The sequence below is a fragment of the Pelobates fuscus genome, chromosome 4 (genome assembly GCF_036172605.1).
Source record: "Pelobates fuscus isolate aPelFus1 chromosome 4, aPelFus1.pri, whole genome shotgun sequence".
NCBI lineage: Eukaryota > Metazoa > Chordata > Amphibia > Anura > Pelobatidae > Pelobates > Pelobates fuscus.
The window spans coordinates 317,126,764-317,142,395 of NC_086320.1; the positions used below are offsets into that span (position 1 = coordinate 317,126,764).

Here is a 15,632-nt window from a genome sequence, read left to right on the forward strand (position 1 = left end):
TCATAGGGTGCAATTTGTTAGTAGCTGAGCATGTAAGTCCATAATTGAGATTAACACTAAGGGACAGAGGAGAGAATTTCTATAGCTTTGTGATTGTAACATTGGTATGATGTATAACACCTTGAGCACTATGTGTGAGCAGTTAGACACCTCTTTGTGATGTCACGCTTTGACATTTTTTGCAGAGGGAAGCAGGAAAGCAGATTAAAGAATTAGAAAAAAAAAATCACAAAAAATAACATTTGACAAACATTTGCCAAACACCATGTAGCAGAGGTTCCCAGCCAGTGGTTCAGGTTTTATCAGTATCCATATTGGAACAGCAATGGGAAATGGCTAAAAGCCTTAAGGACTGAGTTCAGAACCACTACTGTTAGGTTCACTTGTAAATGCAGCCCTGTAGGATGCATTTTCCATAGGTGCTGACATCTGGTCACAATATTTAGAATATTGGTACATTGCTGAGTACATGGCCAACTGATCACAACGCAGAGGTTAACCTTCTCACTGCCTGGCAACTCTACATCACTAGCCTATTCTTCAAATAGAACAAAAACAAAACAAACAGCTATTTTGATATATTCTGGTAAAAAATAAATAAAATTTATATTTCTTTTCACAGCCACTCTTTGGACATGTTTGATTGTAATTTATTATACACACGTACATTCTTGATTTTGGATAATAGACCTGGACATGTAATATATTTGCATTATGTTTGTAGATCACAATTGATACTATAATTATGTATCTACATTTCAAAATAATAGTTCAATTGTGCACACAAATAAAATTGTACAAGCTAGTAGTTTGGGGGGCATGCTAGCCTAAATGTAGGATGAGAGTGTTCTCAATATATTATCAGCTGAGTTGCACTGACACTTCATGTTACTTGGAAATATAGTTTATGATTCGCTGGCTACAGAGCTACATTGCCGTCAGTGTCAGCCCAGCCTGCCAGAGATGGATGCTGAAGCTAAAAGCAACTTTCCAACATCAGGTTTATAAACTATGTTCTGTCCTAGCTATTATATAGTTATCATAACAGGAAACTAATTCTTATGTTCTATAAATTGAAACTACACCGGCAGAATCCATGTGGGATATAAGATCCTCGCAAATTTGAAGCACAACTGGAAAAATCAATAATTATATGGGAAATATTTAATATTAATGTTAGTACAGAACACCCAAAAGGAACAGTAAAAGTAAAATGCTGTGACATATATGAAACAGTTATCAGGCTAAATCACTAAACCCCAAATTTCAACAAACTGAAATCTGAAAGACAAAATGTAGGCAAGAATCAGGAACAAATTCTGCACCTCCGCTATAGGAGGGGGGGGGGGGGGGAGGGGGGCATAGTACCAGTGCATGCACAAGATTTTACCTCTCATGCACATGTTGCAAATGGCTCATAGGAACAGAGAGCTTATTGATGCATTAGTACTAAACGTATACTCTCACGTGTATCAGTCCAGTAGTCCATCAGACGATACGGGAAGGAAGAGGCTTCTACCACCAGATCTAAACTGTCAGAGAATGGGCTGAAACTAATCAGTGTTAGGTTTATGGAGTATTAAGCGGCACAGAACTGGAATTTTAAATGCTGGAGATGACGTTTCAACATCATTTTGATCACTAATAAACGGCCACTTGATTTACCATTTGCATGTTTGTTTGTTTGTTTTTTCAATTTGGGCAGGCTGTAGGAGAATGTATTAGGAAATGTCCCCTAGAATTGCTGCAGTGTATAGAAATAGTCTAAGCATCTTTGCTGCTGTCAGTAAAAACATGTACAAATGCTGCTGTTTCATATATGTCACACTGATAATTTTTTTCTCTTAAACATATAAGAAGGACAGATGTCTGTAAGATTGCTTTTCTATCCTTGAAAATATTAATGTTCATCAATCACAGAGCACCATTTACCAAAGCTTAACTTTAAAATAAAAATAATGTTTGGTGTCCAATCATCTAACTTTATTTAAATAAGGCGAATAACTTGATATTAATCTGACTCTCTGTAAAAATATGGAGGACCTCTGGAACAGACGTGAGCCATATCCCAGTGTAGCCACATGCTTGTTGGAGACAAAGCTGTTCTGAAGCACTCGTGGGCCTGGAGGTTCAATATGAGAGGTAAGTAACCCCCCACCCCACTCCTACTGTGACATTATACCAGCTCCCCCCAATGTGGTAGCCCATTTTGATTGTAGGACATGTTTTAGGAAATGTCAATTATATCTGGAATTCCAGAGTTTGGCTGTTATCTCTATCCAGAGATTGACTATATTTTGTCTTTTAATTAGTATCAAATTATAAGACAAATCAATGCTTCTATCTACTTCAAGAATACTGTTTGATTACATACAATTTGAGGTTAAGGACAGAAGCCTGAAACAATATCATGGGTTTTTGGGTAGTACTTACTTAAATATCCCTGGGACTCTTTCTGCATGGCAGTAATTGGACAGTCTTTATGAGTTAACAACAGCTGTTTCAGTTGTGCAACCTCATTTTTCAACATGGAAACTTCATTCTGGAAATAGAAAAATGCAGGTGTATTTATTAAAAAGAAAAGAAAAACATCACCGCTAAAATATTAAATGTGTTCCAGTTATTTAACAAAACACAAGGATGTTTGGGATAGTGCACAGCTAACTTTTATTTTGCTTTGTTTACATATTTGGTCTGATGCATAGTCTAGCCATTGCTGCTGCCCGAGAGTAGTGGGAGTATGATCACAGGGCTTGTGTTTGTGTGTATGCAGATTAATATCATGATCATTCATAGTACAGAGATACTGTGGATATATTAGTGGTATAATTATAACTACCCGTAGGAAGACTTGCTAGATTGATACAACTATGTTAATAAAACTATGTTATTGTGATCTAACTCCCATCAAACTCAGACAACCTTTCAGTTTGCAAGAACAGTCTAGTGCACAACCTAAATAAAATGTTTGGCTTTTTTTTATAACAAACAGCACAATCCTCAGTTAAATTCCAGTACATGACAGTTGCCCTTTAAACCCTACTTCACTTTTGTACTGATGTAGTTGCTCAGTTCCAGCAGCAGAATACAGAGCTTCAATTAATGTTCAGTGCTTAGCACACACACTGCTTTGAGGACAGTAATTAGGTAAATACAGACTGTGCTCTAAATAACATCTTTAAAGAAATTCTTTGTGGTCAAATTACACAAACAACTACAAATTTATATTAAATATCAGTTTGACTAATTACTGTTTTTCTGCATAATTCTTAAAGAGGAGACATAATTTTTACCAAATTGTGTCATCATGCAAGGTTGCGAAGTACCACCATTTTAGATAAATAACCCTGTTATTAAGCTTCCTGTGCCAGAAACTTCTCAAAGTAACAAACAAGAAGATCCACACATCTAATAACAATTTATTTTTGCAAACAACAACATTCTGTTTAATGTACATATCAAGCACCCTTAGAATTTATCTGCAAATACCATGGGTCATATTTATCGAGGCAAAACTGAAGGCACCACCAATACATGTGGTGTAATCACCAGGTATCTTATATATAATACTTCAATCAGAATTGTTTTACCTTGAGAAGTTTTGCATTAAAAAAATATATATTTTTTTGGAATGAATCGAGTTTTGGCCATGTGGTGTTTCAATTTAAATAAATTTCATTAATGCAATTGTTTGGGGAAAATCGATGTGATTGGTGATTGAACCAGAATGGAGCAAAAAGTAGTCTGTGCACTGCAATATATATATATATACATGATGTATATATATTTTTTAGTACACTGATAAGAACCATTTTTGCTCCATTTGGTTCACAGATCAAGTGAGCTAAGTAACCTATAAGGAAAAGGAGGAGGGACATTTAATTTCCCCCTCTGTTGGTTAATTCTCACTTGATATGTGAATAAAATCAACATTTAGTGATTGTCTCCTAACTGTCAATCATCTTTTTTTCCAATGATCATCTTTTTATTTTTTGGGATCACTCTGAATCATGAAATTACTAAAATGGTCAACAGAATTTGGATGAACTGCGATTCACACAATTCTACTATTTACTTATATAAATGGATTATAAAATAATAGTATAGGTAAATCTAGCTTCATCCTGGCAAGCTATAGCCCCTTCCCTTAAATGGGTGACTATAGACCAGGCATAGGCAACCTTTGGCACTCCAGATGTTTTGGACTACACCTCCCATGATGCTTTGCCAGCAATATGGGTGTACGAGCATTATGGGGGATGTAGTCCACAACATCTGGAGTGCCAACAGTTGCCTATCCCTGCTATAGACACTTAGGACTATAGGTGAAGGTCTGAATTGATCTGTAAAATCTCCTGCTGGCTGAAGATGCTCAAAGAACAATTACTGGGATATTATGTATTTGTTCTTGTCTAAGGAGGCACTATATGGGCTACTTCATTCTACACAAATCAGGGAACACTCTTAATGATACTTGGATTTTATTTTTCAAAGTTGACATTGGAGGTAGACATATTCATACCAATACAATAAAGGGAGAAATGGATATATTACTGCACACGGAACCTTGTAGATTGTGCGCTTTTTAAATCAATGTCAGCATAAACCTTGTGCAGACTGCAGAGCTCAGAAATGCTGCTTTCAGCAAAACTGCAAACAGAACTCGTCTGTTGATCAGCCAGCGGCTACAAATCATTTGATGTAAAGGTTTTGCAGGTGCATATGGCAATTGTTAGCTCTCTTAATCCTTCTCCTTTACCATGTCAAGGAAAAGATCCCGAGATAATATCTCACCCTGGGGCTTATTGTGGTGACATAGATATAAGTCTAACCTTCAGGTAAACTATGACATTTAACCCTTAAAATGTCTTTTTTTTTTTTTTAAATGAAAGACCTCTAAATCTAAATCTGACTTTGCAATGCACTCAGATATTAAGGACACATGCATCAGATACAGTATATCTGCAAATGTAAATCTGACTTCTAGCTACAAGTAACCACACGTTTGATGTCATATGTGTCTAAGCTTAACTCTTTAAAGCATTTGAGTACTGAAGATGTGAGCAGTGTAGTGCATCTCTTTTGCAGTGAAAGGGTTATAAGATGTCTTTGTTAAACAACACTGATGTGATTTGAATACATATTAGGCCACCTAGTGCAGACATGGCATTTATAGTAATGATATTGAATGACAGCTACAGGGTCACATACTGCATGCCAGTTTAAAGAAACAAAACCACACTGTCATTGGTGCTAGGATGCTTAGAACCCTCTGTGTGTCATACTCCTCCTGGTACTTGATTTCAAGAGATTACAATCTTTACACAGGAACTTACATTGATGTTACATTGACAGAGAGGCCTATTTTACATAGAATGGTGGTAGTTTGAGGGATCTTATCAAAAAATAATTACAGATTTTATAAAAAGAATTATCAGTTTCCTAAATTTAAATATAACAATTGTGTGTTTTAGAACGTACATTTTCCTTTCTTCGCAAATCATTTTGAACCTCTGAGAAAAATGGAGATACAAGAAACTGCTTAATATATGTGCACATTGCTTTTTAGTGAATTTTGAATGATACTGTGCAATATATTTTGAAAGAGTTTCATGTAAATTTTTAAATTGCCTCATTGACCCACAACATATGGATTAACACATATGAAAAGCCATTTTTAACTCCCAGTAATAATATGCAATGATTTAACATATATATTGAATATAGCTAACAAATGTATATAGTAAAATAAAATGAAATGCCCTGTATACTATTTCTACACTGGAGGAACAGGTACACACATTTACGGTCTCTCTCTGCCCACGTAGTTTCACCTAGCATTCTCACTCATCTGTCTCTGAATGCTCTTCTGAATACAGGACAAAGCACAGCAGAAGGCAGACCTTCCACACCGCCCTCCCTTGTGACTTTAGTTGGAACCAGATGCAGGTAACTAATCTCATTTCACTATATCTCCAGATCTATACATTTGCAAGCCATTTGGCTAGTACAATGTATAAGATTAAATTATTTGCAGATTAAACTGCAATTTTGTCATGTTATATATAACAGAGCCCCTTTAAGAGCTTGCATGGCTAGAGGGAAGGAGGCAGTATAGCAGAACATCACAGTCTAGGATACTCAATATAAAGAAATCGAGTATACAGACATTGTACAATGGCAAAATAAAAAGAACACTATGGAGAACATATACTAATGTGTTAGTATTAAACTGCAATTGGTCAAACCTTCAACAAAACTCGACTTCACAAGCCCATGTAGATTAATTAATTATTATCTTAGTAGGTTACACCTTGTATGCTACATACATACATTGATCAGCCACAACTTTAAAATCACCTGCCCAATATCGTGTAAGTCCCCCTCGTGCTGCCAAAACAATTCTCATGCTTCAAGGCATGGACTCCACAAACCCTCTGAACATGTCCTGTATCTGCAACCAAGACATTAGCAGCAAATCATTTTAGTCCTGCAAGTTGTAACACGGGGTCTCCATGGATCGGATTTGTTGCTCCAGCACATCCCACAGATGCTCAATCAGATTGAAATCTGGGGAATTTAGAGGGAAAGGCAATACCTTGAACTCTTTCTCAAGTTCCTCAAACCATGACTGAACAATTTTTGCAGTGTGGCATTGTGTATTATCCTGCTGAAAGAGACCAATGTCATGAATGGGTGTCCATGGTCTACAACAGTCTCTAGGTAGGAGGTAAGTGTGAAAGTAACATCCACATGAATGCCAGAATACAAGGATTCCCATCAGAACATTGCCCAGAGCATAACAATGCCCCCACCAGCCTGCGTTCTTCCAATAGTTCATCATGCTACCATTTCTTCCCCACACATGCTCCTGACCTGATCTAAAAGAAAACGTGATTCATCAGACCACACAACTTTCTTCCACTGTTCCATGGTCCATTTCTGATGCTCATATCCCCATTGAAGGTGCTTTTAGAGGTGGGCAGGGGTCATCATGGGTAATCTGACCCGTATGCAGCTACGCATCAAACTGCGATGTACTTTGTGTTCTGATACCTTTTTATCATAACCAGCATTATATTTTTTTAGCAATTGAGCTATAGTACTCTTCTCTGTTATTGGTCCAGATGGGCTAGCTTTTGTGCCCAAGTGCATCAATGAGCCTTGGGTGCCTATGACCCTGATGCCAGTTCACCACTTTTTGTAAGTACCAACCACAGCATATTGGGAACACAAGACTTGCCATTTGGAGATGCTCTGACTCAGTCATCTAGCCATGACTATTCGGCTGTGGTCAAAGTCACTCAGATCTTTTCGCTTGCTCATTTTTCCTGATTCCAACACATGAAATTTAAGAACTGACTGTTCACATATTCCCTAATATATCCCACCCCTTGACGGGTGCCATTGTACGATACAATCATTGTTATTCGCTTCACATGTCAGTGGTTTTAATGATATGGCTGATCAGTGTATAAAAACAGTCGTTTTTTTTGTATAGCATTTTCTCCTCAAAGTGAACTCATGGCACTTTAAGACATGCTCCTGGATTATCAATTATTGGAAGCGGATTATCAGATGTCAATATTATTTAGCTCAATTGGACTCAGTTTATTAACCTTGGAAGGAAAGAAAGGTGGTTACCGAGTCTGATATTGAATCTGCAATCCCGATGTTTGAACAGGTTGTACAGTTTGTACATTAATTAACTAAGCTTTCTCATTGGCTATTTGAAAACACACAGCCATGTAGTAATTTACCCCATTCCGCCTCCTTGGCTGAGATCATCAAACTTGATGATTTCAGCCAATCCAATGTTTTGTCATAGGAATCTCATAGAAATGCTTTCCCATGAATCACTGCCTCTCTATAAGGAACATTCCGAGCTCCATGCAGAGCATGAAGATGCTGAACAGCAGTGCTGCACATTGTGCAGCATTTCAAGGAAGCACCTCTAGACTGCCACTAGAGGTGTTCCCAGGCAGTAACGTAAGCACTGCCTTTCTCGGAAAAGACACTGTTTACTTAAAAAGCCTGCAGGGACAGGCAGTAGACACCAGACTAACTACATTAAGCTGTTGTTGTTCTGGTGTCTTTAGTGTCCCTTTAAGAAAATACAATTCAATATTTGTTGTTGTTTGTTTTGTGTTTTGCTAAATGAAATAATGCACACTGCATTCAGAAAGCATGAACATCATAATGAACAGAAGTTATATATTAACAAACAATTCACCTAGACACCTACTAACATTTTCTGCATTTCTACAATTAGGTGATCTAGCAAGGCATTAGTAAAAAACAAACAAACATGCAATACGCAGTACCTCTAAACAGAAATAAAATCCTGCAGCATGGGGCATGCAATGCCATTGAAATAATGTAAAAACATCTCAATTGGTAACAAACTTAAAAGGATTTCTTCACTAAACTGTGAGATGGAAAGTACTGCAAGGGAAGTAGACAATTTTAAGACACCATCGCTAAATTAGACAAATGATTTCATTTAGCGATTGTTTAGCTATGTTGGACTAATAGTTGCAATTCCCTTGGCAGTTCTCTAAAATTCACTTGTTTTAAGAATACATCCCACGTTTTTCAGCTATTCACTAAACTGGGAATTGGGAAAAATTGACAAACAAACTGAAAATATTACATCAAAATACTTAAATAGGAAAAATTCAACAAGTTATTTTACCTGCTTGATTACATTTAGCTGTATTTGCCTAAAATGTGACAACAGTCCCGATGACATATATATATATATAGTAATGTAGATTGGATTAGTCCAGTAGACAAAATGAAAAAATATCAGAGTATTGCATTATGCAATGATACCTTTTTTATTGGACTATCATAATATTTCAAAGACAAGCAAGAGAGTAAAACTCTCGAAAGCTTGTCTTTGAAATATGTTAGTCCAACAAAAAAGGTATCATTGCATACTATCAATACTCTGATATTTTGGCATCTTATATATACATAAATACATAAATATTATATATAATCGAAATAAGTAAATATATATATATGTAATGTGTAAGCTTTTCATTTCCTGAAATAATCTGTCTTATTTGACAGATGTCAAAGGCTTGCCAAGCAGTAAAAAATATAATGTAATGGTACTTATTCACCTTTTATTTGTTATCTTTAATAATGTTTATTTCGATTCAGACGTCCTTGGACTTTGAAACAACATGACATTCTTTAAAAAGAAATAATTAGTGGAAGCTAACACGTTGGAAATGTTTTGACAAGACAGAACCTCAATCATTAACCAGTGCAGATTATGTTTGTGTTTTTGGTATTAATCTAATGTGTCTTTCTGTACAAACAGGCTGTGTATGATAGAGCTGTTACACACTGGATTTCTCTCTGTTTCTCCCAGTTCTTGTACAGTACACACCTGAAGCTGCATGTTTGTCTGGGTAAGTTCCTCTGCTTTTTTTTCCAGTGACATCACCCAGACCTTCCTTTTCTGTCTGCATCGGGTGGCAGCTGCTCGGTTCCTTTCCAAAAACTTTCGCCGCCTCTCGTCTGGATCTTCATCCACAACCCGCCTGCGACGGCCTCCCGTGGGCTGAGGAGGCTGTATTGTCTGAGTGGGCTGCATTTGCTGTGCTGCTGGTGAAAGCTGTGTGAATTATAAAAAAAAAACTGAACTGAGTACCTTACAGTTCTGTGAAATACAGGGCTAGTAAACTACATTGAAGCAGTGATCATGTTATTAAAAATGCAGTTTGCTGGTCTTGTCATAGGATAAACAACTTTAGTAGGGTGTCATTTTTAAAGAAACACTCCAAGCACCATAACCACTACAGGTAGCAAGCCAGAAACTCTCTTCACTGAGCTAAGTCTGGCGGCAGAGGAATTCGCTCATTGCTGACAGTGATCAGCTGACACTCTCAGCCAATGGGCTGGTCCCACAATGGCGAGAATATTTTAGGATCGCTAACGGTAGCTACTAAGTAGGAGCTTCCAGTTCTCACTGAGCTGTTGATGAGGCGGGGAGAGGCACGGGACATCATAAATCTACTTACATAAGAAAGCAAACTGAATAAAACCATTTGAGCGTGGTTTTTAAAATATGAACAGCTCCATATTTGCTGTACCTGCCCAGCTACTAACAGCACTATCACAAATGTCACAATGTTGCCCCGATTGGTTAGAATAAAGACACCTAACACAACCTTTGAGTGCCTGGTCTATTTTGTATGCAGTTGGTTGGAGGTGGTACTTTGGACCATGTGGCACTGAGTTGGTGCTGAATCAGTGTGTTCATCTTTATTTTTTTTTATAATGGTTCATATTCGGTACTGTCCTACAGCGTCTGAGACTGGGAAATTCTTAGTTCATCAATGGCCGAGGATTCTGAAGCTGCCAACAACTTTCCTGCCTATTGCAAATGCAGTCTTAAATTCTTCTTTCTTTCTTTTTTTTTTAAATGAATTAAAGCCACAATGTGTCAATCACCTTTTGGTGGGTTACAAAATACTGAAATGAACTGTGTGTCAATTACTTATATTTCAGACATCTGTTAATATAGCTTTCAATGTGTTTGAAATTAACAAGGAAAAGTTTCGCACTGTCCAGGGTTGAATCTATCATTCTGACTGGAAAAGTTAACAATTTTGTTAATAGCCAATTAAAATATTTTTAGAGCTCTAGTACATAAAATGGGTTAAGTGAAAGAGTAAATGTATGACTGCATTCTGTGTTTAGGATTTAAGAAGTTTAATTCAACCCTTCAAGAGCCAGACAGGGAAATGATGAGCCAAATGGTTAGACAACCATTTTGGGTTGATCTCAACTGTCAGAGTTTGAGTTTACCATTAGAGTTCTGGGTGGACGACCAATTCTAACAAAGATATATTCAAAGTTGTTCCACTGAAACAACCAGCAGACTAACATTCATTGCTATTTCTACCACATTCTAAATGTTAAAATAAAAATCAATGAGCCACTGATTAACTAACCCATGCATCATGATGAATATAAATACAGGGGAGCGTCGGAATTGCAAGGGACAGCTGATAGACGACAGGCCACAAGGGAATGATTTTTAAAGAACCGGCAGGGAGATTCTTTAATCTCGCTCAGAGCTGGAGCACAAGGCTCATACATGGGCCCCCATCTGTGCCTAGCCCCAGAAGGCCGCCCTGATCACCTAATGGGTAAATTGGCTCGGCCTTTAGATGTGGCTAACCTACAACTCACATGATTCTCTGGGCATCTTTTACATACAAAGAATTCTGGGAGTTGTAGGCTACTAACATTGGGTAGGGGGAGAGTATAAGATCCATCAACCCTTCTAATATGTAGAAACCATATGCAGCAGGAGAGAAACAATTAACTAATTAGGATTCATTTGGGTTTTCTTCATGATGAATTCATTGTTTTTTTTCTTTTCACTTTGCAACGTCAACTATGCAGGGTAGAAAATATGGTGGATCTGGCAACCCTCGTTATATACCTTCTAGTGACTAAGAACGCCTGTGGAGATGGGCTGTTTAACAACAATAATACGGAAAGAGTTGAGCAGCAATATAGGTATGGCAGAGATATGTGTGAATGAAATTTCCCATAATGCTTAGCTAGTCAGGCTGGTGGACATCATAGACGCTCATTCTAACCAAACCGCTTGGGTTCCAAAATAGGCTAAATAGTGAGATAAAGGAAGAGAGAGAGAGAGATAGAGAGACAGGTAACTTGACTGTGGTAGGAGTTTATGTTTGCAAACTGTACCCTTCACTTCATGTCAATGGTGACGTAAATACATGAAAAGTCCACCACTTTTTAACCTTGCAAAATGGTGGATCGGAAGACGCAGTCCAGGACATAATATCTATAATGTGACTCACAGTATAACTGCGTCTGCAGTTAAAGGATCAGAGAATAATACTGTAATTGGATAGTGAAGTACATTGAAATTTGCATTTGTGATGTAAATCCAGTTCTGATCTCCCATACCCCGCAGATTGTAATATATACATGTATGGTATATTTATGTTATAATGTGAAGCAGTGATATGTGAGCATTGCTGTTTATATTGACAGTAGTGAATCTCAGCCCCTTATGGTGACTTTTTAACATATTTTTAAACAATACATTTAAATTGTCATAGGTTCTCGTTGCACTGTTCATATTTGTTTTATACGTTTTTGTTTTATTACCCACCAGTTTTTGGTAGAGGGGCAGCAAAGCTTTTTGTGACTGATTTGCATTTATGTCTCTTTTTATTCCTTTGTTTAATGTCACTGGAGTGGAGTTTACTAACAGCCGGAAGCACCATATTTGAATAAGCGTGGTGTAATAGATGTAAATAATAGATAAAGATGAAACTCCTTGTTTGAAGTACCTGATATATGAAAGCATAGCATAAACTATTAAAAATTTGTATATGTCTTTAAACGCAACTTTACTAATATTATATAGGGTTATTGACAAAAGATACAATTCAACGTGAATTTCATATTTCAGTCCAAAGGAGCCGAAATGTAAGCATAGTTGACTTAAAGAATTGTTCTGTTTCGACTACTTTTACTTTTTAATTTACTTTTACTTGTATTTGAAAATCATTTTGAATTCACTTTGAATTGTCATTATAGTGTATAACCCTGTTAGTGTATATGTTTGTGTTGTATTGCTATAAGCTTGTATGGTATGCAATTTGTTCACTACATACGTATACAATTAGAAATGTCAGTACATGTCCTGCTAAAAAACAAGTGAAAAGCTGCCTCCACCAACCGGGTGCTGTACAGGAAGGTATGCAATAATAAAACCCCTTATGGAGCAGAATCAGTGGCTCCAGACTGATGCAGCCTCTTCCTAGTCGGGTCTAATACAGTTTTAGGATTGTTAATATATTTTTTTATCATTTACTGTTTTTTCCTAATTTTTCAAGCATCATCTATAAAATACATTAACAAAAGGGATAGTCCAATTCCTGTCCATTTAAGTGTGATATTTGTAAGTGTATGCACTGACTGCACATTTCCCAGACATTTCCTGTAGCTTGAATTGAGTGATATAGCACTTGCACCAAATTCATTTTGTGTCATGAATTTATAAATACTATTGCTGTGCACTTGTCATCCGATTTTATCTATCTATCTATCTATATATCTATATATCTATGTATCATTTCTAATCTATATAATCTATCTATCTCTATCGATCTATCGATCTAGCTATCATATCTAATCTATATCATCTATCTATCTCTAATATCTAATCTACCGGTATATAATCTATCTATCTACCTATATATAATTTCTAATCTATATAATCTATCCATCTATCTATCATATCTAATCTATAAATCTATGTATCTATCTCTATCTATATATCATTTCTAATCTATAAAATCTATCTATCTAACTATCTATCTATCATATCTAATCTATATAATCTATCTATCTATCTATCTATCTATCTATCTCTATCTATCATTTCTAATCTATATAATCTATCTATCTATCTATCCATATATCTAATCTATATAATCTATATTTCTAATCTATATAATATATCTCTATCTATCTATCTATCTATATATCTATCTATCTATCTATCATATCTAATCTATATAATCTATCTATCTACCTGTCAGTTAAAATTGCAGAATTTTATATACATTTTTTTTTTAAATCCCAATCTTTTAATCAAATCTGCTATTTTGACATAAATTTTAGAAGCCTGATCTGAATGCAGGACAAGTGACTATTTAAACATATTTGCAAAGTACGTTAATTTAAAATAGTGGTACTGTGCGCCTGTACATAAAGCACACAAGGGAGCCTGCATATCATCACATTCAAGCTCTATTTTATAAAATACATGTCTGCTGGACAGCGTGTTTATTTGAGGACCTGCACCTGTAAGTCTCTAAGGACTTCTCTGATTTTTATCTTTTTTGTAATGAAGTCTGGAAATGAATGGCCTCAAACACTGCATTTGAACATTTCAACGTGGCTGTCACATAAAAGACAGTCTGTTAATTTGTACATACAGCACACATTTTTTTGGAGACTTTAGAGGTCTATAATTTATGTGTCTGCAGCCTTATTTTTAACACATCTGCCTTTTCCGTCTGACTGGAAAAGGCTTTCCTGCTCGATTTATTTACTACACAGATGAGCATTTATAAGGTTAATTTGAACACCCCTTTCTTTATAGCTTTACTAGCAGACAACAAAAAGCTTCCCAGCAGTTTGGACCAAAATCTGCCCCAGACATGTGTAGTTAGTATCTGAAAGCAGGCTTATGTGTTTATGTCCAATGCTTACTTGAAGGAAAATAAGATAATTGCAAGTTAATTGCTGTCTCGTGACGTAAAAAGGGTGTGAAATCTGAATTAACCCTACAGTTTCTGAAAACGCAAGCAACACATTTTGTATCCCAGTAATAATGTCCTAGGCTAGAAGACACATTCATTATGGGAATGTTTTTTTTTGCAGATTAACAGATAATCTGCGAGTGGAATGTTTTGATAAATATTCCAGCTGCTCAGTCTGGCTTAATTAACGTTAATTGAATATTATGAGTACTTATTTTTCACTGTGTAACACAACATGAGAATTGTAGAAAAAGAGGGGATTAATGGGTTCCTATCATAAACGTGACAGAGCAGCACAAAAATCCCAAATAATACATGTGTGTATGGCAAAGGCATATGCAGTAAGAAGGTAACCACAGATATCTCGCCTTAGATCCCTTGTAAAACCTTAACTAGAACATTTAGATCAATGGTGCCCAAAAGGTAGATCCCCGGAAATTGTATAACTACAACACGCATGATGCTTTGCATTTCTTTAGAATCCCTTTAGAATGACAAAGCATCGTGGGAGCTGTAGTTTTAGAACATCTGGAAACCTACCTTTTAGGCACACATGATTTAGACTTTTTTATTTTTCAGTTAAGGTCTCCTGGTAGACCTGGGCACAATGCCCTTGATTTTGTAAGCTTTCAAAATGATTCAACACTTTCCAAATGATTTATCTTCAGAAGTCACCCGTAACCCCTTAAGGACACAAGCTCATAAATAAAAGGGAATCATGATGGAATATTTCCATCCTTAAGGGGTTAAAGTCTACAGGAATGTTTATAGATAAAGTGTTTGGAAAGTTCTTTTTTAAAACCAAGACTGAATCATTTGAAAGGCTAATTAAACAAGGTAATTGTGTCCATGTATATTTGGAGACCTATTTATTTTTTTAATCTAATCTAATCTGTCTGTCTGTCTGTCTGTCTGTCTGTCTATCTATCTGTCTGTCTATCTATCTATCTATCTGTCTATCTAACAGATAAATTGCTGAGAGCTCTAGTTAGGTGAACAGATCGCATAATACTGCTTAATAAAAGGTGTGTGAATAGACTGCACTGGAATTGTATAGCTTGGGGCAAAGAAGTAATGGAGATGACACATGTCAATGAAAAAAAATAATTATTGTGGTATATGGAGCTATTTTTTTATCTAAAAAGAATGTAGAGGGAACAATTGAGGAGAATTTAGGTGCAACACTAATACAAAAAGAAAAAAAAAAGATTATTTGGCATCAAATCTATTCTGGAGTCTCATAAACGGGTTCCATGCATGGAAATATTAGTAATATAAATAAATATATTTAAT

At 36.1% G+C, this 15,632-nt stretch overlaps 1 protein-coding gene across 2 annotated transcripts in view; it reads right to left on the reverse strand.

Annotated features, from left to right (window-relative positions):
* Positions 1-15,632, reverse strand: part of CREB5 (cAMP responsive element binding protein 5) — a 338,119-nt gene that overhangs the window by 6,409 nt on the left and 316,078 nt on the right. For both annotated transcript variants that reach the window (XM_063452336.1, XM_063452335.1), the window contains 2 exons: positions 9,404-9,631; positions 2,434-2,542 (listed from right to left, as the gene is read on the reverse strand). In XM_063452336.1, the coding sequence (XP_063308406.1) occupies positions 2,434-2,542; positions 9,404-9,631 (337 nt within the window). The remainder of the gene's footprint in view (positions 1-2,433; positions 2,543-9,403; positions 9,632-15,632) is intronic.